The sequence below is a fragment of the Crocuta crocuta genome, unplaced genomic scaffold (genome assembly GCF_008692635.1).
Source record: "Crocuta crocuta isolate KB4526 unplaced genomic scaffold, BGI_CrCroc_1.0 scaffold427, whole genome shotgun sequence".
Classification (NCBI taxonomy): Eukaryota; Metazoa; Chordata; class Mammalia; order Carnivora; family Hyaenidae; genus Crocuta; species Crocuta crocuta.
This window is the reverse complement of record NW_027533273.1, coordinates 3,772,814-3,797,924: the sequence shown is the minus strand read 5'-3', so window position 1 is coordinate 3,797,924 and position 25,111 is coordinate 3,772,814. Positions and strand designations below refer to the sequence as shown.

Here is a 25,111-nt window from a genome sequence, read left to right as displayed (position 1 = left end):
GTTGAATTTGGAAGCGCCTTTTCTCTTCTCCATATTTATATTAAAAGAGGTAAATGGTCTGAACCCAGCTTGTTATGGCTGCCTGAATCCTCCTCAGCACAGACAATTCACAATTGATGAGCTTCGAGCTGATTATATAATCTATGGTCACATCTCTCTCCCTTTTTTTTTATTGGCCAAATTTTGGACCACTGCTGATCATTATACCCTAATCAGAGGTCAAGAGGGAAGGGGTGGGGATTATAAATGAAGTTTTGGTGGCCACATAAAGAGAGAATTACTCATTCAAATGTTTTATAGATTTTTATCACCTAAGTGATCCCATTACTCATGACCACAGATAATCACAGTGTTCAGGTTTGCCTGGTGCCTTTAAGCCACCATATCACCTCACTGAAACTGCATAAAATCAAGCGCTGGGCTAATGATTCTGCAGTACTCATTCTGACACCTGAACTCTCCTTTGCAGATACACTAATTGTCCTAGCTTCTAACTTCATTACCCGCTTTCCTCTCCGATGCCTCACCTCATCTTGAATCGGAGACTCACTATCTCCTTTACTACTGTTCACATGGTCCCATGATGGCAACACCATCAACTATACTAGGAAAATACTTCTCACAGCTCCATCCAGTCCTCAGCATCTCATACCTTTGTGCTCCAGGTTAATAAAACAGGTATTAGAAAGAAGTGACACACGTATATTTAGATGTTGCTGTGAAACTGCAGTACAGTGCCTGACTTGACAACCATGAGCACTGGCAATCTAGTTTACTCATTACCATTTAGGCACGAATCCAGCATTCTTCTTTCACATACTATGAACTTCATCAGTTATTTAACTCTGTAGATATCAGTGAGATTACAGAAGTAGCAGTACTTTGAAGAATTAAACCTAATCTACACGATTTTGGACGATTGTCTATTACATTCTCTACTGACATCTCTGAAGGGGCCGATGGATATGCTCTGGTATGAGCTTGTTACCAGAGATAATGTCTCTCTCCCTGAGGAGTGGTACCCTTTGTCTAGGAGATAATAATTATGTATGCTGTTATATCTTCCTTTTGATATCGTCCATCAGGAATCTTAGAGGTAAATCAAAAGCTCACTCTCAGAAAACATGTCAGGCCATGTAAGAAAGATTACTTGCCACATTACCCTTTTACGGTTTTTATTTTCTTTTATTATTTTATTAGTCTTATTGTAAAACTACCTTCTATTGTGAGCTACTTTGCATCCTTTGAAAAGGTGTTACTAGCATTATTTTTCAAAAGAAATTCATCCCATAAATAATACTCAAAGTAAATCTAAATCTCAGATAGCATGATATCCAAAATCAGCTCACTTACCCTGGGAAAAGGAGGAGAAAATTATCAGTATACATATGAGCATTTAGATGGTGACCAAGTCCAAAGGTGATAAGCACGTTCTACACTATGGAGAATTTTACAAAGACTTAAGTTATAGTAACAAGATTGTTTAAGTAAACATAATTAAAAATATCTCATAAACCACAGTTTAAAATGAGAAAGGCCATCAAAATAGTTTAGTGGTTCTACTTAAATGATTGTGTATCTATCTTATCTGTGATATATGCTTCCCTCCCCCGCCCCTGTCTAATGCTGAATTACATTAGTTCTCTGGCTATAACTGGACTTGAACTTTTCAGTTCCAATGAAGCTTTACATTAGGAAACTGATTATGGTGGGGGGAAATGCAGTATGTAGAACCAACCACTATTTGTTCTACACATAATTATCTTCTCTTTCAGCCAAGGATATAGACTTGGCTCTTGTGCAACTCAAATCTGTGTGGGTGTCGTCTGATTTACAGCAGATGACCTGGCATCATATGAAAATAATTTACTGTGCCATATGTCTCACGGTCTGTAAATCAATAGCTTGAATACAGAGACATCTCAATTAGTGCAAGAAGGGAAGGCAATTTACCTCCTTCTTTCCTATATCATTAAAATGGCAAGTCTTACAAAGCAGTGCTTGTTTTAGAGTTGCTTCAAAAGTGGGGGCTGGATCTATTATTTCAAGTTGGGAGACATAAAGTGAGAGTTGCCATCAAACCAAATGAAAAATCGAGCCCAAGGTTGTATAAGTAATAGCCTGTGAGGGGTGGGACATGCATTTGTTAAACTATTGATTGGTGCGTTTCTACAGCACCTGTGTATTATCATGGGCTCAGAGCGTGGAACAGGGTGTTAAATTATGACTCTGAACACAGAGGGGACATCCATCCTTTCTAACCTGTTCCTCTAAGAAGCCTCTAAACCAAAGTCACAAACATTCATTGTATTAGTCACAATGAAATAAATCATTTGGAGGCTCAGCTTCAGTTTCTGCCTGCAATGCATCCAAAACTTATGCTATCGTTATAAAAGTTTCATAATGAGGAAGTCAAATTATCTATCACTGATCACATCCAAAACCCAAAAGTAAACAGAAGATCCACACAGATTACTCAGAAAAGTTTTAAGGCAACTTCTCAAGCTTGGTTCTGCCTGGATAACCCTATGAGGGGGATAAAACAAAATTAATTCCTTGATTTTGCAAATGGTGAAGTGAACTACAGAAATGAAAGTAAATCGTCTTTCACAGAGTTCCCTTATCTGGTCCCAGGATTGGAACTGTACGAATCTATGTTTTTTCCAATGGAATTGAACAGATTTTAAATAATAGGTTGAACTTTCACCTGGTCCCACAGTAACTATAATTGGAAATTGAAAGATTCTGAATGTGCAGGATTAAATCTAACAGAATCCTCCTTTCAAATTCAAGTTACATCTTTTTAAAGGAAAGAAACACATTGATTTTGATTTCTTTTCAACCACTGGTGAATATTTTCTTTAAGTACTGAGTAAGAGCTTACTGAATAATTAGATTCACATTCTCTATCTTAAAATAGAATTATCATCACTGGTAAACTTTCATCCTCCTGGCTGGTCTTTCACAGGGCATTCCTATAGGCCACACCGCAACTACACCTTCCTGGAAGATCCCCCAAAAAGCCATCAAGGAAGAAAAGACAACCAGATCCAAGAAAGCCAAGACTATGGGAGGTGCAAATAGCAAGTTTCAGCAAATTGGCTCAAAAGCTATATGATGGCGGGGTCAGAAGAGAAGGTCTAAGCTGTTGGTAAATTGGCTTCTCAGGTTCGAGAGAAGCTTTCACAATGGAAATTCAAGCAGAAGTGCTATTGGTGCAGGAAGAGATACACCTGCGGAAGCAAGGTGCTCAGTTCAGAGGAGTACCTGGAGAATTGTTGCTGCAGGCCACGCATCTGAACTCTGCTGCGCTCAGACTCCAGCGTCACCTCCTGCAACCGCTTCTCACTCTGAAGACGTAAGTGTCTCTCCTCTTCCAATTCATGCATCAGCTTCTCATGCTATAAAAGGCACAAAGGGAATGACTTTTCAGAAGGTGTTTCTTAATTACTACGAGGAGAAAATAATTAGTAATAGCTGTCCGTTACTAAGTGCTAACTTGGACTTTATATATAAATTAATTTCATCCTCATTACAACCCCATCAAGTAGGTTCTATTATTAACCTCTTATTATAGATAAGAAAACTAAGGATCAGAGACATCTAAGTAATTTGTCATAAAAACCAGAAGGTAGCAGTTTTCAATCCTGCCTGATTTGTCTCTGATGCTTGAATAATTTTCACTAAACCAAATGGCTCCTTGTGCAGATATGAAGATCTATGACCCAATAATACTATCAAATATGTTGTAATTCAAGTAATGATGAGTAAGATCATTAGTAGGCTGTTCAGAATCATTTCATCCCTTCAATGTCTGGTGTATGCTTTTATAGAAACATAAGTGATTTTTTAAAATTTACCATCTTAATTATTTAAAAACTTTTTTAAGTCTATTTATTTATTTTTGAGAGACAGAGAGAGAAAATAAGCAGGGGAGGGAGGAGGTGCCAGAGAGGGAGGGACAGATAGAATCATAAGTGGGCTCCACACTGACAGGATGGAGCCCAATGTGGGCCCCTAACTCATGAAACATGACATCATGACCTGAGTCAAAATCAAGAGTCAATGCTCAACCAACTGAGCCACACAGGTGCCATGAAATATTACTAATTTTTATATGATGACCTGTAATTTGAACTTAATTAGCCCATGGAGTTGATGAGAATAGGGCGAAATAATTTTTGTCTGTCTAATTAGGTTTTCACAGATAAAAACAGACGAAATCACCCATTTTATTATTTATTATCCCAGAAAACGAGCCCATTCACAAATGGGAATCAGGGTTTCAAAGGACTAGATGACCCAAAAATAGATGGTTCAGCAAAAACTCATTCCCAGAACAAGGAATCAAGTTGGCAAAAGAGTAGAGGAACCTTAATCTTGCCTCAGCCCTTGAACTCAGTTAGATGAATTTCAAATCATTTTTTAGTGTTCTATATATTTCTGAGACAGATAGAGAGACGGCATGAGCAGGGGAGGGTCAGAGGNTGCAACTATCTTTTCCCATTCTATCGGTTGCCTATTAGTTTTATGGATTGTTTCCTTTGCCGTGCAGAAGCTTTTAATCTTGATGAGGTCCCAATAGTTCATTTTTGTCTTGATTCTCTTGCCTTTGGGGATGTGTCCAGTAAGAAATAGCTATGGTTGAGGTCAAGAAGATTGTTTCCTGCTTTCTCCTCTAGGGTTTTGATGGTTTCTTGTCTCATATTCAGGTTTTTTTATACATTTTGAGTTTATTTTGGTGTATGGTGTGAGAAAATGATCGAGTTTCATTCTCTGCATGTTGCTGTCCAGTTCTCCCAGCACCATCTGTTAAAGAGGCTGTCTTTTTTCCATTGGATACTCTTTCCTGCTTTGTCACAGATTAAAGGAACCAGAGGGAGAGCAACAAGAGCACCCCAAACTCAGTAGGAGAAGAGAAATACTAAAAATAAGGGCAGAAATAAACAATATAGAAACCAAAGAAACAGTTGAACAGATCAATGAAACCAAGAGTTGGTTTTCTGAAAAGATAAACAGAATTGACAAACTTCTAGCCAGGCTTCTCAAAAAGAAGAGAGAGAGCACTCAAATTGACAAAATCATGAATGAAAAAGGACTTGTTACAACCAACCCCTCAGAAATACAAGCAATTATCAGGGAATACTATGAAAAATTATATGCCAACAAATTGGACAACTTAGAAGGAATGGAAAATCCTAAACACACACTCACTACCAAAATTCACATGGAAAGAGATAGAAAATCAGAACAGACCCATAACTAGTGAATAAATTGAATGAGTTATCAAAAATTTCCCAGTAAGAGCTCTGGACCTAATGGCTTCCCTGGGAAATTCTACCAGACATTTAAAACAGAGTTAATATCCATTCTTCTCAAGCTATTCCAAGAAATAGAAATCGAAGGAAAACTTCCAGACTCGTTTTATGAAGCCAACATCACTTTGATTCCCAAGCCAGACAGAGACCCAGTAAAAAAAGAGAACTACAGGCCAATATGCTTGATGAATACAGATGCAAAAATCCTCAACAAGATACTTGCAAATCAAATCATTTTGAACACCCAAGAAATCAGTCTGAGGACTGAGGAAACAAAACTGCACAACCAGAGGTAGAAAAATGTCCACATCATGGAAAGTAGGAGCTGCAGAGTTGACTTGGGGGAGAAAAGAACTGTGGGCACTGTCATGGGGAGGGAGCACTGATGAGAGAGAGAGGAGTGAGAGAGAAAGAGAGAGAAAGAATGGACGCATGCACAGGGGCTTCACAAGAAAAACTCTTCCCCAAAACCACTGACCAGGAAAAGGAGAGGGGATGACTTCCACAAGTTTTTCTAAGGAGTGGAGCACAGCATCTGAAGATTTGGAGGTCAGCACCGTCGCCACGGTTGTATCTGGTGGGCTCGGCAGCACTCAGGTGGGGAAGGAAGGTGGAGACCCAGACATGGGCAGCATGGTCTGAGGCTCTGCTGGGTTGCAGGCAGAGAAACAGTTCTCCTGCTTGGATGCATCTGGGAGTGGAGGCATGGCTTCTGTGGGAGCGAAAGAATTGACGGCACCAACATGCTGCCCTGTTTTCTAGCACAGGAAACAAGACACTGGGTGAGAGCAGCAAACTTGGGTCCTGGCTTTGTGCTGCACTTCACCATAAACTCTGAACGACCGCCCAACTGTGTAACCAATTTCTGAGACTAATCAGCACCGGCCATTGTGCAGTGAGACCCTCCTTCAAAGGATCAGTGCAGGTCAGTCCCCAGCAAATCTCTAAAATGTGAAGTTCTCAAACCCAGCCATGAGCATGCAATAAAACACAGGAGTACTGTGCCACCTGGCAGGCAGACATCTCAGGTGCAGGCAAGGTGCAGGCAGGGAACTGGCAGAGGCCAGGGACACAAGAGAGCTGACTGTCTGCTCTTCTGTGGGGGATTCCTGAAGAGTGGTGGGCAGTTGTCCATCTGGGGACAACAGAGTAGGGTGATGCCATTTTGCTCCATGCCCATCGCACTGACCAATCTCAGGGAGCTAAACAGCAACACCCCAAGCAGACTGGAGCCACTTACACCAAACCCCACCCCACTGTGCCCTGCAGGGGCATCTCCACTAGTTCAAGTCCTCCTGAGAGTCAGCACAGCAGGCCCCACCCCTAGACCAGCATAAACCCTTCACATGCACCAAGTCTAATGCTCATTGAGTGCTATAAAGCTTCAATAAAGCTTCAGCTCTAGGAGAAAGAGCATCTAGCTTTCTTTTTTTTTTTTTTTGGATCTAGCTTCTTTCAACAAGCAGACCAAAACACATCTATGATCTAGTTTCCTTTTTTGGTGGTGGTGGGGTACAGTACCTCTTCTTACTATAGGAATTATGTTCAAGAACAGAAATACAATAGGCTTTCCTAACAATCACACACACTCAAAAACAGTATCCCAGACAAAATGACAAGATGGAGGAATCCACCCCAAAATAAAGAACAGTAAGTAGTCACAGTCAGGAATTTAATTATACATTAAAAAAAAACAACTAGGATGTCTGAACCAGAATTTAAAACAATAATCATAAATATACTAGCTAGGCTTGAGGAAAGCATAGATGGCACCGGAGAAGCCCTTAATAGAGAGAGAAAAGAACTAAAAACTAGTCAGACTGAAATAAAAATTCCTATGACTGAGATGCAAAACCAAATGGATGCAATTACAACCAGGATGGACAAAACGGGGAAACAAATCATTGATATAGAAGAAAAAATTATAGAAAATAATGAATCTGAAAAAGAAAGAAGAAAAAGTACTGAATCATAAATGTAGACTGAGGGAAATAAGCAACTCCTTAAAGGGTAATAACATTCATATTATGGCAGTCACAGAAGAAGAGAAAGAAAAAAAAAAGCAGAAGGTTTATTTGAGCAAATTATAGCTGAAAACTTCTCTATCTGGGGAAGGAAGTATACACTGAAATCCAAGAAGCACAGAGAACTCCCACTAAATTAAATAAAAGCCCACCATCAGTAAAACATATCATAGTCAAATTCACAAAATACACAGAGTAGGAAAGAAGTCTGGGAGCAGCAAAGAGGAAAAAAAGTCCTTCACCTTCAAAGGAAGATAGATTTGTCCACAGAAATTTGGCAGGCCATAAGGGAGTTGCATGATATATTCAACATGCTGTGTGGGAAAAATACGCAGCCAGGAAAATATTATCCAGCAAGGCTGTCATTCAAATAGTAGAGGTAAAAAGTTTCCAAGACAAACAAAACTAAAGGAATATGTGACCACTCAAGCAGCCTTGCAAGAAATATTATAGGGGACTCTGAGTGGGGGAAAATAGACTAAAAGCAACAAAGACTAGAAAAGAACAGAGAACGTCACCAAAAACACCAATCCTTCAGGTAACACAATAGCAATAAATTCATATCTTTCAATAATCACCCTAAATGAAAATGGACTAAATGCCCCAATCAAAAGACTTAGGGTATCAGAATGAATTAAAAAATTTAAAAAAAATAAACCACAAGTCCCATCTATAAACTGCCTAGAAGAGACTCATTTTAGACCTAAGGCCATCTGCAGATTGAAAATGAAGGGATGGAGAACTATCTATTATGCTAACAGAAAGATGGAATAGCCATATTTATATAAGACAAACAAGATTTTAAACCAAGAACTATAACAAGAGATGGAAGGCATTATATCATAATTAAGGGGCCTGTCCATCAAAAAGATCTAACAACTGTAAATATGTATGCTCCCAAATTGGAAGAACTTTAATATATAAAACAATTAATAACAAACACAACGAAACTCACTGATAATAATACAAAAATAGTAGAAAACTTTAAAACTTCACTTACAGTAATGGATAGTCATCTCAGAAGAAAATCAACAAGTAAAAATAAGCTTTGAATGACACAATGGACTAGATAGACTTAACAGATATATTCAGATTATTTCATCCTAAAGCAGCAGAATAAACATTTTTATTCAGTGCACAGGGAACATTCTCCAGAAGAGATCACATACAGGTCACAAATCAGTCCTCAACAAGTACAAAAAGATCAAGATCATGTCATGCATATTTTCAGACCACAACACTATGAAACTTGAAGTCAAACACAAGAAAACATTTGGAAAGACCACAAATGCAAGGAGATTAAAGAACATCCTACTAAAGAATGAAGGGGTTAACTCAGAAATTAAAGAAGAAATGAAAAAAAAAACATGGAAACAAATGAAAATGAAAGCATAACAGTCCAAAACTTTTGGGATGCAGCAAAGGCAGTCCTAAAAGGGAAGTATACAGCAATCCATGGCTACATCAAGAAACAAGAAAAGTTCTCAAAAATACAAACTAACCTTACACTTTAAGGTTTTAGAAAAGAAACAGAAAATAAAATTTAGAGCCAGCAGAAGGGGAATAACAAAGATTAGAGCAGAAATAGATGACATGGGGGGAAATGATATAGAAAAAAGAAAAAATAAACTAAGAACTGATTCTTCAAAAGAATGAAGAATAAAATTGCCTAGCCAGACTTAACAAAAAGAAAATGGTAAGGACCCAGATAAAATCACGAATGAAAGGGGAAAGATCACAATCAATATCACAGAAATACAAACACATTTAAGATAACACTATGAAAAATTAAATACCAACAAACTAGGCAATCTGGAAAAAATGGAAAAATTTCTGAAAACATACAAACTATCAAAAGTGTAACAGGAAGAAATAGAAAATGTGAACAGACCCATAAGCTGCAAAGAAATTGAATCAGTAATAAAAATAAATAAATCAATCTCCCAATGAAGTCTGGGGCCAGATGACTTCCCAAGGGAATCGTACCAGACATTTAAATAAGAGTTAATATGTATTCTTCTCAAACTGTTCCCAAAAAAAAAAAAACCAACAAACCAACCCAGAAACATAAGGTATACTTCCAAACTCATTCTAAGAGGCCAGTATTACCTTGATTCCACAACCAGAAAAAAGCCCACTAAAGATGAGGATTATAGGCCAATATCCCTGATGAACATGGATTGCAAAAATTCTCAACAACATACTAGCAAATCAAATCCAACAGTACATTAAAAGAATTATTCACCACGATCAAGTAGGATTTATCCCTGGGCTGCAGGGCTGGTTCAATATTTGCAAATCAATCAATGTGATACACTACATTAATAAGAGAAAGGATAAGAACCATGTGATACTGTCAATAGATGCAGAAAAGGCATTTGATGGCATTTGAAAGCATCCATTCTTGATAAAAACAAAGCAGGTATAGATGGAATATATCTCAACATGTAAAAGCCATATATAAAAAAAACAAAACTAATATCATCCTCATGATGAAAAAAACTCTGTTTTTCCCCAAAGTCAGGAATAAGACAAGGATGTCCATTCTCACCATTACTATTTAACATAATACTGGAAGTCTTAGCCTCAGCTATCAGACAACAGAAAGGAATAAAAGTCAGTGAAATAAGTCAGGCAGAGAAGGACAAATATCATATGTTTGCACGTATAGGAGGATTAGGAGGAACTTGACGGAGGAACAAGGGGGAGAAGAAGGGCGGAAATGGTGGGGGAAAGGGAGAGAAGCAAACCATGAGAGACTCTTGAATGCTGACAAAAACTGAGGACTGATGGATGTGGGGGGAGGGGGGGATGGGCATGGAGGAGGGCACTTGTGGGGATGAGCACTGAGTGTTATGTGGAAACTAATTTGACAATAAACTATTAAAAAAAAAAGAAATCCTTATGAAAGCTGAAAAAAAAAAGTCATCTAAATCAGCAAGTAAGAAGTCAAACTTCCACTATTTGCAGACGACATGATACTCTAAGTTGAAAAGTTAAAAGGATTTTAAAAAATTGCTAGAACTAATACATGAATTTAGCAAAGTTGCAGAGTATAAAATCAATGTACAGAAATGTGTTGTATTTCTATACACCAGTAATAAAACAGCAGGAAAAGAAATTAAGGAATCAATCCCATTTACAATTGCACCAATAACAATAAGATACTTATGAATAAACCTAACCAAAGAGGTAAAAGATCTATATTCTGAACACTACAGAATAGTTATGAAAGAAATTAAAGAGGATGCAAAGAAATCAGACAAAATTCCATGCAGACGGCTTGGAAGAAGAAATATTATTGAAAGCTCTATACGGCCCAAAGCATTAGACCTATTCAATGCAATCCCTATTAAAATACCACCAGCATTTTGTCAAGAGCTAGAGCACACAGTTCCAAAATTTGTATGGAACCACAAAAGACCTGAATAGCCAGAGCATTCCTGGGGCAGGGGTGGGGGGAAGCAAAGCTAGAGGCATCATAATTCAGGACTAATATTACTGTTGTCATCAACACAGTATGGTACTGGCACAAAAACCAACACACAGATCAATGGAATAGAATAGAAAACCCAGAAATGAGCCCACAACTACATGACCAACTAATCTTTAAGAAAGCAGGAAAGAATATCCAATGGAAAAAAGACAATCTCTTCAACAAATGGCATTGGGAAAACTGGACAGCAAACATACGATAGAATGAAATTGGACCATTTTCTTACTATATGCAAAAATAAATTCAAGATGGATGAAAGACCTAAATGTGAGACAGGAAACCACCAAAACCCTAGGGGAAAAGATAGGCAGCAACTTCTTTGACCTTGGCAGGAACAAGTTCTTACTAGACACATCCCCAGAGGCAAGGGAAACAAAACCAAAAATGAACTATTGGGAATACATCAAGATAAGCTTCTGCACAGCAAGGGAAATAATCAACAAAACTAAAAGGCAGCCTCTGGAATGGGACAAGATATTTGCAAATGACATATCTGATAGAGGGATAGTATCCAAAATATCCAAAGAACTTCTCAAACTGAACACCAAAACAAAACAAAACAAAAACAAATAACGCAGTTAAGAAGTAGGCAGAAGGCATGAATAGACATTTTTTCCAAAAAAGCCACTTGAATGGCTAACAGACACATGAAAAGATACTCAACATCATTCATCATCAGGGAAATAAAAATCAAAAGCACAGTGAAATACAACCTCACACCTGTCAGAATGACTAAAATTAACAACTCAGAAAACAACAGATGTTGGTGAGGATGTGGAGAAACAGGAACCCTTTTACACTGCTAGTGGGAATGCAAACCGGTACAGCCACTTTGGAAAAGAGTATGGAGGTTTTTCACAAACTTAAAAATAGAACTACCCTACAACCTATCAATTGCACTACTAGTTATTTACTCACAGGATACAAAATTTCAGGCTTAAAGGGGTACATACTTCCCAATGTTTATAGCAACATTATCAACAATGAGCAAAAGATGAAAAGAACCCAAGCGTCTACTGACTAATGAGTGAATAAAGAAGATGTGGTGTATGTACACACACACACACACACACACACACACACACGCCAAATGGCTCTTATATATAAGTGATGAATCAGTAAATTCTATTCCTGAAACCAATATTATACTATATGTTAACTAACTAGAATTAAAAAAAAAAAAAATTCCCCAGAACTGGTAAAAAGTATGCAAACTCAGATCCTCCTGACATTACTTGTTCGCCCGTGCTAATGTGTTTTTTTTTTCTTGTTTTTGTTTTGTTGCTGTTACTATTTTTTTTTAGCATGTCATTCTATTACGACTAAGGTTGCTACTAAATTAAGTACTTTGCAGGCAGAGTAGATACTCTATGATAAAAACCAAAGAACAACTCAATGCCTGACTTTGAGGAACCCACATTTTACAGGGGAAGGAGGGAAGCCGAGAGTGCAGGCTCCAAATAGAAGAAGGTGACTCTGAACTATAGATTACCCAGAATTAAATATGATTCACTGATTGGGGCATATTCATGAGGAATGATAGGAAAGGTGGATTTTCTCTGTCTCTGATTCATGGGGGGAAAGTTCTCCTGAGGATCATGAAAGAAGTGTTAGACTATGATCTGGAAATAAATCAAGATTTTCTAAAAGTATTTACGCATTCCCATTCCTGTATGCCTTGACCATGCCCTTCTTTCTGCTTTAACAAGCCCTCTCATTTCTCTTTATTTAAAATTAGGGAAGCTTCCAGGTTCAGCTTTGAGCCACATCTCTAGAACTTCCCCACATCACTTGATTATTGTCTCCTTCCCTGATTTCCACAGCACCTACTCCCTTTACCACCCGGTACGCTCTTACTTACTTTCTTCTATTATTATTTTTCCTGTGCATTTATCATGATTATCCCACCTACATAAACATCTGTTTGAGATTAGGACTACATCTAATGTGCATACATATTTTTGAACTTAGCATACTGGAAATGTTTTGCTTATTGATTCTGGAGCTGGCCTTTAGCTATGTCAGGCCTGTAACTTCTGTCTCAAACTCTTTGGCAGTCCATTTTTAATCTCCACAAAATTAGTCACTTCTGTCAGATTCAGAAAAAGTAAAATCAAAATCAAGTCTTTATTGTGTCATGTTCCTGTATCTTTGGAAAAGAAGAAAACCATTGTTTAAAAAAGAGAAACATGCTAACTAAATTCAAATCTATACAGAAATAGAATGACCACGTTTATACTACATGCATTTTATTATTTATTTATTTTATTACTTCACTATTTTTTTTTAAATTATTTTAAACGTTTTATTTATTTCTGAGAGAGAGAGAGAGTGAGCATAAGCAGCGGAGGGTCAGAGGGAGAGGGAGATACAGAATCTGAAACAGGCTCCAGGCTCTGAGGTGGTTATCAGCACAGAGCCCAATGTGGGGCTCGAACCCATGAACTGTGAAATCATGACCTGAACCGAAATCAGACACTTAACCGACTGAGCCACCCAGGCGCCCCTCACTATTTTTATTTCTTTCCTTATTTATATTCTATTACCTATATTTCACCACAATAAAAAGGTGAAAATAAAATCTACTCTGTTATTTTACATAATCAACACTCTTCTCTGTATAAGCTCACTGGACCAAAAGGAACATGGTTAAGTCATCTATATTATAGATTTTGCAAGACTGTGCTTCGATTCTCAAAACAAACAAAACAAATGGTGTATGTTAAATAGTTAAAAAAAAAAAAGGACATTCTATGAAAAAGGTGAAATTTAGCAGAGAAGACCACATCCCTTCTTCCTTCACAAGTAAAGAATGTTACATAGATTCACTGTCATATTGAAGAATCCCCAAAATCTAATAAGGGAGCACATTTTCCATATGAATAACCTTTTCTGTTCAATTTGTTAATGCCTTTTGAAATACAAGGAAAACGACGCCCTTACAAAACAGAAAGTCCTAGGGAATTCTAGGACTAATGAGGCAAAAGTTGTTTACTAAAATATATTCCCTTTAAATGATGTGTATTTCAATTAAGCCATCAAAGCTTGACTATAAGCCACATCTACTTTCTAAAGTTGGGAAGAAACATTTTTACACAAATTATACAACATGGATAAAGATAACAATAGAATGTGTCAATGGACTGACCAGATTTCCTTTCCCTTCCCCCCCCTCCACTCCCCTCCCCTCCACTCCCCTTCCCTTCCCTTCTTTCTTTCGTAATAGCTGTATCCTGGCTATAAAACTGATTTGTCCCCAGAGTAATTTTGATTTTACCCTATAGGTTTGCTCTAAATCCTTTACAGCAGGGAGTTTCAGGAGTGAGAGATGCAGAATAGTTGTTACTTATATGGTGCTTCTGGGTTCGGGAGAGCAGTTAAGTAAAAACCAGTATCACAGATATCTGGGTTCCATGATCAGATGCAGGTAATTTCTGTGACATCTCTGTTTCCAGTGAACCGCTGGGCTGGGTTGGCTATAAGAAGCTATCTTAAAAATAGCTCTGAGTGTGTTTTTCAAAACTTACTTTAGACCACTTTTGTATTTTTCCAGTTTCATTTAGCAAGTTCACCTCTTCCCTTTCTCTCCTTGGCTTTTCTTACCATTGTACCTAAATTGCTACACCAGGAACACAAACACTGGCCCATGGGCTGAGTCAAAGTGATACGACACATAAGTTCACAGGACACTTTGCCAGCCGAACAGTATTCATTCTTTTTAGAGTCACAGACTTTACTTTCACTTAAAAGGCAGGTTTTCATAGTTTTCTCAACAAAAACTGACTCTGAGTGGGTGAACTTTCAACTCCCTGTTCTTTGTTAGTTGATGCCTCTACCTATGAATTAAGTTCTATGAGAAAAACCTTGAGTTTGAAGAACATTTTACAATTTACAAAATATTTCCTCCTTCGCTGCTTCATCTAGTCCTCAGGACAACTTGCCAAAGTTGATAGTTACCACTGCCATTTAATGATTAAGAAAATGGCATAAAGAGATGGAAGGTGCTTGCTCAGAGTTCTACTGTTAGAAATGATAGCTCTGGGGCCAGAACCAAGTTTTACTGATCCCAAGATCCCTTCCAAACCCCAACTATTTTTTCCCCTTGGGATAGTCAGGTCTGCTCTAACATTTATTTTTTAATCTTTTATCCTTCGTTTATATTTGACATATAACATATTAGTTTCAGGTGTACAACATAATGATTTAAAATCTATATACACTGAAAAATAATCACAGAAAGTCTAGTGATCATCCACCATAATGGATAGTTTCAGAACTTTTCTTTTTATTCTCTTGTGATGAGGCCATTTAAGATTTATCCACTTAGCAACTTTCAAATATGCAACGTGGTCTTATTAACTATAGTTACTATGCTGTACATTACACACCCCATGACTTATTTATTTTGTAAGTTTGTACTTTTTGACTCCCTTCACCTCTTTTGCCCAAACTCCATCCCTCCTCCTCCTCCCCTCTGACAACTGCCAATCTATTCTCTGAATCTATGAGTTTGGTTTCCATTGTTGCTGAGGTTGATTTCTTTTTACATTCTGTATATGAGTGAGTATATATGGTATTTGTTTTTCTCCCACTCTGATTTATTTTACTTAGCTCAGTGCCTTCATGGTGTACCTATGTTGTTGCAAATGGCAAGAATTCTTTTGTGTGTGTGTGTGTGGGGGGGGGACTGAGTAGTATTGCAGACGCGCGCGCGCGCGTGTGTGTGTGTGTACCACATTTTCTTTATCCATCCTGAACACTTAGGTTGTTTCTATATCTTGGCTATTTTTAAACTAATGTTTTGATTTTCTTCAGATAAATACCCAGAAGTTGGATTGCTGGATCACATATTTTAATTGTTTCAGGACCTTCCATATAGTTTTCCATAATGGTTGCACCAATTCACATTCCCACCAACTGTGCACAAGGGTTCCCTTTACTCTGTATCCTCACCAATGCTTCTTACTTTTGTTTTGTTTTGGTTTTGATAACAACCATTCTAACAGGTGTGAGGTGATAATGTGTCTGTTGGCCATCTGTATGTCTTCTTTGGAAAAATGCCTATTCACATGCTCTGGCCATTTTTAAATCAGTATTTTCTTTTTTTTTTTTGCTATTGTATTGTAGATCTTTATGTACTTTGAATATTAACCCCTGCTTGGATATATAATTTGTAAATACATTCTCACATTCAGTAGGTGGCTTTTTAATTTTATTGGTGATTTCCTTTGCTATACAGAACCTTATTTTAGTTTGATCTCATTTGTTTACTTTTGTTTTGGAGTCAGATCTAAGAAATCATCACCAAGACCAAGGTCAAATAGCTTACTGCCCAGTTGAAAAACTGGGGTTTTATGGTTTTGGGGCTTACATTCAAATTTTTAATCCATTCTGAGTTAAATTTTGCATGTGGTATAAAATAGTATTCTAGTCTCTTCTTTTGCAAGTGGTTCAGTAATGTTCCCAACACCATTTATTGAAGAGACTGCCCTTTTCATATTGTGCATTTTCGCCTTCCTTGTTGTAAATTAATTGACTGTATAATTGTGGATTTATTTCTGGCTTTCTGATCTGTTCCACCGGTTTTTATGTTTTCTTTTTATGCCAATACAATACTGTTTTAATTGTGGTATCTTTGTAATATAGTTTGAAATCAGGGAGCAGGATGCCTCCAGTTTTGTTCTTCTTTCTCATGACTGCTTTCACTACTCAAGGAGTTTTGTGGTTCCATACAAATTTTTGGTTATCTTTTTCTATTTCTGTAAAAATGCCATTGGAATTTTGATAGGGATTGCATTATATCTATAGATTGCTTTGGGTAGTATGGACATATTAACAATATTAATTCTTTCAATCCACGAGCATAGAATATCTTCCCATTTATTTGTGTCTTCTTTAATTTCATTCATTAAGCTTTTACCGCTTTTGATATACAGGCTTTTTACTTCCTTGGTTAAATTTATTCCTAAGTATTTTATACTTTTTGATGCAAGATAATAAGTACCCTTGGGCCCTCATTTTATTTTCTCACCCTCAGCTAGGCTTTACGGGTTAACATTTCGCCGCATTCTGATCCCAGTTTTATTCTCTTCTAACCCTAAGCATCCCTCCTTTGGACATATCCCCCACATTTAGGACGTAAGCCCTAGGAGCACTAATTCTTTAGGCCTCTCGTGGCATGGCAGATCAGGAGCTTGCACCTTAGACCAAAGCTTCCGGGCACACAAATATACCTCCTTGCAAAGACTGGTGTGTTTCAGTCTGCTATCCGTACAGTGACAGATGGGGGTGGTAATGTGTCAAGGACGGTCTCTCCAATCGTTTCCCATAGTATTCAGGAACACAAGCCACTTTGGCCTCCAGATCCATTTGCTCAGTGGGTCCTCTGATAGTTGCCGCAATCACGGGGGTGTTGGATGTAAATAAACCAGGGAACCAGATGTGTGTAAAACCTTCCCTCTTGAGAGATAATGTGGCTGGAGCATGGTAGAGAGAGGACATGAAGATGGCACCTTCTGAAGAAAACTGAATGAAATAAAAAGATGGTAGCTCAGGCATTAGTGAGGAAGAGGTAGAGGATAAGGATGGCATTTGTCAGTGCCTCCGTCCCTGGAGAGAATGTCAAAAGGCACATGCCCCTCCAATGGATGCTTTAAGATTAGCAAATGAAATTCCTTCACATATAGTCGGGATGCTTTTCAAACTGCTACTTCTGAGCGAGGCCCTGGGGTGAGCAAGTATGTGCCTGAGGCTTTTAAGAGCTGTTTCTCAGTTCACTACAGTCTTTGGGTCTCCTGGATGCATGCCTTGGGAGTCTTCAAAGCAGATGTTTTGGGGGCTCACCTCTCAAGTGTTGGTCTTAAGAGTCAGAGTGCCTGATATAAGCTACAAAGCCTTCACTCCTCAAGGAGAAGCTCTGGATTTGTGAGTTCCCTCCCACCTGCAAATGGCTGAGCTGGGGGTAGGTTTATGGTGAGACTGGATCTCAGCCTCTCCTCTCCTCCTGAGTCAGAAAAGGACTTTTCCCATCTGATGTAAAAGAGATGTTCAGCTGGTTTTCAGAGAGAATTTTTCCACATGTAGTTGCAGATTCAGAGTGTCTGTTGGAGGAGGTGAGTTTAGGATCTTCCCACAACACCATCTGGACACCTCTTAACACTTTTTTTTTTTTTTAATTTATTTCTGAGAGAGAGACAGAGACAGCATGAACAGGGGAGGGTCAGAGAGGGAGGGAGATACAGAATCTGAAGCAGGCTCCAGGTTCTGAGCTGGCTGTTAGCACAGAGCCCAATGCGAGGCTCAAACCCACGAACTGTGAGATCATGACCTGAGCTGAAGTTGGACGCTTAACCAACTGAGCCACCCAGGTGCCCCTCTTAACACTTATTTTAAAAGCATAAATTTGTTTTAAGGTAATGGCTCTGCTAGGGGCCAATTTGAGTATGACCCAAATCTCACATTTGCTTATTCCTGACTTCATTCACAAGAAACGCTAAGTGAGCACAGAAAACTGCATCCTGGTGAAACTTGCGTAGAAAGAACACAGATCACACATGTCTAAGACAGATGGGCCCTCATTTACTGTGCCTGTGATGAGCCACTCCACCCATATCTGGTGGCACCACTTGCCCTGTGATTTCAGGCAGCCTTCCTTCCATCATTTAACAATAACTCACAAGCTGCAGCCTGCCCTTCCAATGACCCCCTTCCACAAGCCAACTGCTTATCTTTTTCAAGGAGAAGTAGCATATTTATTGTATTATTTATGTATTTCTTAACCATTTAACACACATAAAACCTAGCTGTCATTTTATTAGATGCCTGTCTTAAAAAAAATGTGTTACTGACCAACTCTTTGAGGCTTGTGCCCCTACTTCTGTGTTTCCCACAAGCTCTGTATAGTGAGTTTTAGGAATACAAGGTTTGTGTTATAATGAAGCTGACTGTATATCACTGTGGAGAAAAAGAAATCTGGATCAAAAATAAAGTTCCAAAGTCCTTTCCCTATTTGGGCACAAGCAAAGAGTTGGGCCTTGGACAAAGAATCAAACACAAACAAAAAGAAAAGCATATTATGTCCATGTCTTCGCTCTACCAGTGATCTTGTTCTATCTCATAGAGATAGAGATCTTGTCTCTATTTCATTTAAGGCCTTAACACAGACCCTAAACTTCCTCAAACTTAATTACTATCCTCTGATTAAGCCCCCAGGGAAGAAAACTCCACAGTTTCCCTAGGTAATACATTTCATTTTCTTAAACTTCTCTCCTGGTAATTTTGTAAGACCTGCTTAAATTGTTTCAAGTATTGAAAAGCCACTTTTATCCGCATGTTCCCAGGAAACGGAGAAAAGTCTATATATTCCAATAAGCATAAAAATGAATTATGTACATACCCACATGGGTTTATTCATTCCACTCAGACCACAGATGTTTACTGAGCAGCTCGGGATGCAAGACACTGGGCCAGAGCAAGAGAACAGCAAGGAGTTGAATAGAAATGGTTCCTGACAGCAGCCTACTTACACACAGTGAAGAGGGCAGGTGCTAAATAAAATATCACAGAGATTAATGTACCAGTGTAAACTGATGGATAATGAAGGGCGTGTTGAAAAATGAAAACAAAAACAAGTGATATTGTTTGGTGGCTTACAGGAAGGCTTCTCTGAGAAATTAACATTGAAAATGAGACTTCTGTGATGGACAGAGTCACAAAGTAAAGAAAAGGGACCAGCATTCTTGGTTGGAAGTGTCTTTAGTCACATATGCGAAGAAGGAATGGCAGTCTGGTATGCCTGGTGCCTGCTGAGCAAGAGGATGAGAATGGCACATGAGAGAGGTACAAAGAGCAACGCATGGGCTATAGGGTACCATGATGGTTGTATTAAGGATGCATCCTAAGTAAAACAGTAACTCATTCAATCAAGTGAGCAATAGGATCTGGTAAAGATATTGCAATTATCACCCGACTACTGTGTGGAGAAAGAAATGGAGTAAGAGTCTAACTAACAGAATGAGAAAATATTTAAATAAAGAATGGTAAATGCTACTGGCTTCTAGTTTAGACTGCATTTGCTAGTCAAGTGGTTTGGACAAGCCACTTAAAACTTAACTGTTTTAACCTAGTTTTCTTTGTATACTAGAGAGAGTAAAATTGTCCAAGCCAGGGGTGCCTGGGTGGCTCAGTAGGTTGAGCATGTTACTTCGGCCCAGGTCATGATCTCATGGTTCGAGGGTTCAAGCCCTGCGTCGGGATCTGTGCTGACAGCTAGCTCAGAGCCTGGAGCCTGTTTCGGATTCTGTGCTCCCTCTCTCTCTGACCCTCCCCTGTTCACGCTGTCTCTCTCTCTCTCAGAAATAAATAAAGCATTAAAAAAAAATTGTCCAAGCCAATTTCATAAGATCACTGGAAGGAATGAGCAAAATAATGTATAGTAAAGCACTAAAAAACCATGAAACTCTCATATAAAAATGAGATATGACTAACTGGAATTATATAACTTTTTCATCTAATGTAGTTTAGTTACTTTTGATAAATTCTACAAAAAATTAGTTTTTAATAATCACTACATATTAAATAAATATTGTAGTAATAGATTTCTTTGAAGATGCTCAAAATGTGTTTGAGTAGGTCAAACTTTAATACATTTTAATGTAAGAACTGAAAGATTAATCACAGACATCATCTAGAATGCAGATAATGCTGTGTTTAGACATCCCTTAAAACACATTATTTTTTAATCCTGCTACCTAGTATGATTTTAAACAGATGGCTTTATCTGTAGGGTGCCAAAACTTCAGGGGTTAATACTAAGATACTAATACTGGGTTTCAAATATAGAAAGCAATAAATACTTCTATCTTAGGTCTAATTATATTTGGTGATTCTAGCTATGTTTATATGCTATTAACAAAGTTACAGAAGATTCAAAGAATTTGGAAAATAAAGAGTTTTCTTTACTTGCTATGAAAATTCTAGCACCATCATACATGGTTATGTGTCATGTGAAATACCTATTCTAAAAAGAGAGGTGTCTCCTACATATGCTCCAAGTACTCTTTATAAGTTCTGCTTAGTGAGTCACATGGGGCATCAATTCATCCAGACTTTTCTACAACAACTTGATGTTAAAAGAGATACATGATATACAGAAAGGTATTCATTATATGTGGACATTTCAAAAGGTTTCCTAAAATATGTCCAAGTTATAATATTCTTGTTAAATATTTTATGATCAAAGAATCATGGGAAAAATACTATTACTCTCAAATAATAGTAAGCACCTCGGTGGCTTAGTTGGTTCAGCGTCTGACTTTGGCTCAGGTCATGCTCTCGCAGGGCCTTTATTGGACTCCGTGCTGACAGCTCAGAGCCTGGAGCCTGCTTCAGATTCTCTGTCTCCCTCTCTCTCTGCCCTTCCTCTGCTTGCTCTCTCTCTCTCAAAAATAAATAAACATTAAAAAAGAATTTAATAAAAGGATCTAAAATAAGAAATGAAAAGAGGTCATTAGAGAAGGTCATAAGGATTATGATATTCTTGAGTATTGGTGAAAAAATATATGCACTCATTCAACAAATGCAGAATCTGGCAAACAAGTCACATAGTACACAATGGAGATTTTAAACTACACTATTAGAAAAGATAAGTACATGTGATTCAGTGATACAAACATAAAGTGTGGTATTAAGACTCAATAATCAATTCAGAACTTCAAGATGTGCTTAGATTTGCATATTAATTGGTGTCCAGACAGTCACAGATACTGCCATGTGTTTACCAATTAACATCTAATGTATACTGAAACATTTTAAGACTAGACAGAGACCCCGAATAACTATTCTAATTCTCAGGTTGCCTATTGAGAATCTAAAATGGGCCAAGTGATTTTTATCTTCAGAAGTCCATAAACCAAACACACATCAGCAACAAAATTAAAATGTTACATTTACATGAAAACTCTTTTTTATTGGAAAAACTGTATTAACCAATTTCTAGCAAGCCAATGTAAAATGGGCTCTAAATTAAGCTACAGTTATTACATCTAATTGCAGTCTCATTTTTGCTTTCTACACAAATTGCAATATATTTTCCCCATAAGACTGTCTGAATTCGATATCCCCATTAGTTATGAAAGATTCAGTTATCCCAGAAGTAGAGAAACAGATAAGGAACCTAAGAATTGATTTTTTTTTAAAACCCACACTGTTGGCTGAAACAGAAGAATCAGAATCAGATTCTGAGATGCTGGAAAGAAGCAGCCCAGGATATATCCGCAGTGCTGATAACATCGCCCAAGAGAGACAAAGCTTTTATTCTAACNCAGAGCTTGGTTTAAAAAAAAGTGAGAAGAGGGAAGAAGAAATGGTGAGAGAAATGAAGAAGGTGGAGGGGGAGAAGGGGAAGAAACTTCAAGGGTAAAGAAGACAGATGGGCACTTCAGAGGATCTTAAAAATGTCCTCAACGCTGGACGGGAGCTCTAAAAGAAAAGTGCCACAGGTGAGTCACTCCATAAGATTAATTTTTCGTAGGCAAATTTATGTATATGAATATGGTTTTTTAACTTAGCAAGAGAATATGGTTGTGAACTTTATGGGAGGAGTATTTCCAGGGTAGCTTATACAGAGAAGCATGATAAAATGAAGGCTTGGCACCTCAATATTGATATGGATTATAAAGGCATGTTGGAACAAATTATTAGAAATTGTGGTATCCTCTTCAAAGAGAGAAAATGAAGTTATCCTCTGCTTATAGTCAATGATCTGTATTATTTATCAATCGGAGCTACAAGTGAAGAATCAAACAGCAATACTGCATCCACAATATCAAGTAATACAGTTTTGATTTTATTATCATACAGCTGAAAAAATTTGGACAGAAAGCTGTATGTTGCTCCATTTCCCACATTTTTTGTCACCTTAAGTGTTCTGATTTTCACCATCATGATTCCAGTGGGTGGAGTAGGCTTGAGGCTGGAAGTCTGGGTTATTATCTTTTTGGTTCTTCTATTAACTGGCTATGCAACTTTGGGAAATACAATTACCCTCTTTGGACCCCCTTCTGAAATGTTATGGTACCTTTCAACTCCCATATGTCATATACCCATGAAATTAGTCATAATTATGGTGGTGGGGTTTAAGACACCTTACTTCAAAATATGACCCCCTGCCATATTGAATATCTTAAGCTAAAGGAGATTGAGAAACTGTCAGAAGCAGAAAGGTCACTCTGACCTCCCCTCTTCCCTGCAACAGGTCATTAAGCCCCCATGTGAGAGGTGCCCTTCCTATAGTAATGAGGAAGTAAGGCATTCTTATCACCAGAGACAGGGAATTGGGGCCCAAGATACCTGTACAATCAAACTTTGGAAAACTAACCCTTATCTTCCTAGTTACTTCTTCACCCTTCTACCTCTTGCCCCAATCCATCTGTCTTGTCAATTCTTCACAAAATGATTGTTTCTTGTCTATAAGGTGTAAAAGCTTCCTGCTTTGGGTCTTCATTCTCTTGTGAAGGCCCCCATGTATATGCAAAAAAATTTTTTTTAAATATAAGTTTTTCTCTTATAGTCTGTCTCCTATCAGTTTAATTCTTAGACCTAGTCAGAGACCTAAAGAGGGTAGAGAATGTTTCCTCCCCTAATACAGCAAGAGAAACATAATTACTAATGATATGAAGAGTGTAAGGAGATGAAACCTAATTATGTCTCTAAGTGGGGAGGGTGTAGTAGGAATGTGGGAGATTAGTCAGAGTATGGATTTCGTCTGATAATGATAAAGGTGACTGGAATCCCTAGACAGATAATTAGATGGGTGAAGCTGTCGACTGAAGAGGCTATGGGCATGGTTTTTTGGCTAGTGTAAAATAGGCAAGGTGATGTTAAAAAGATAACATTGGGCATCATGCAACTGGGAAGAGAGGTGGTAAAATGCAGACCCCAGAGGCAGTGGATTTAATTTCATTCCCAAACAACTACAGGTCTCAGTAGATCTTGAGGAGAATGACAGAATCTAAATGATGTTTGAGCAAGATAGTTCTTCCTCAGGGTAGACTCCAGAAGTGACGGACTACTGTAACAGGGAGAAGCAGAGACTGTTTCTTTTTTATTGCTGTCATTCATTAGCAATGGTTCCTTGAGATGGAAAAAGCCTTTCCACAGGGTTTTCTGCCTCACTGAGTTTCTGACTTCAACATGCTTCTCAGAAAGCCATTTCCTCCCAAGCCTGTGGGTATCTGATCATTATGGGGGCTGACCAAGGCGAGCAAAACATTGAGTAATAAACCAAATGAGTTAGTAAGCTTGTTATCCATGGTCAGCTGCCTAATTCAGACACATTGTTTCCTTTACCCCAAACATTTCCTTGAGTTTGTTGGGTCAAAAGTTTCAATTCTCAACTTTACTTAGAAAACAGCTTCATTTATGGGTCCTTTTATAAGAAGTCAATGGTTCCTTCTTTTCCCCTGGTCACAAATCTTTCTCTGTTGTCATGCTAATTGATCACAATTAACAGTGGCTATTAATTATTCTATCCCTTTGGGAGTTCTCAGAAGTCATCTTTTTTAAGTGCCATCCTTACCTGATTGAAATTATAAGTATTCTTTTCTGCTTTGTGGATACAGTATATTTCATACAAGGAATGGGGAGGATTTCAGTTCTTTGAGGATTTTTACTTCCAGTTCTCTGCCTTGAACAAATCTTTGGACTTTAGGATGGTCCTAGATTTATGTCCCTGTCCACTACCACTCTGTTCCTTTTCTGTCTATCCCACAATGTCCAGTAGGCAAATGAGTGGCAGCTTCAGTAGATTTCGCTTCCATTTCAAAATCCAAATCACTGTATTTCTCTCCTTGCTCCTTATTATAGAGGGTCCAAGATCTTGTATTCTCTATTCTAACTCCTGTTTTGAAGTTCAATTACATTTACTATACAAGTTAACACTTAATCCACTTTTCTCCACCTTAATGTCTCTTCATTGACCACCTAATTTATCCCATACATTGGTGCTCCAAATATTCAACTTATTTTTTTCAAATTATATAATGTCATATCTCCTGCTAAGCAGTTCATATGTAATAGTTCTCTCTTATCTCTTCAAGGAGCATGCTTTTCTTTAGGCAGGTATTAAGCCTTGCACTTGGTAATGAAAACCCATAGAATCTTAGCATATCACTGAACACATCCCAGAAGTGTTCAATATACTCTTGTTGAGTTAAACTGAATCCTCTGGACCTCAATTACTTCTTTCCCTTAGTTGGCAGCCAGCTCTAAGTTTG

The 25,111-nt window shown here is 38.0% G+C and overlaps 1 protein-coding gene across 11 annotated transcripts in view; it reads right to left on the bottom strand.

Moving 5' to 3' along the window:
- The window catches only part of NCKAP5 (NCK associated protein 5), a 1,056,676-nt gene that overhangs the window by 429,743 nt on the left and 601,822 nt on the right, over nucleotides 1-25,111 (bottom strand). For all 11 annotated transcript variants that reach the window (XM_077747834.1, XM_077747833.1, XM_077747835.1 and 8 more), the window contains one exon: nucleotides 3,268-3,401. In XM_077747834.1, the coding sequence (XP_077603960.1) occupies nucleotides 3,268-3,401 (134 nt within the window). The remainder of the gene's footprint in view (nucleotides 1-3,267; nucleotides 3,402-25,111) is intronic.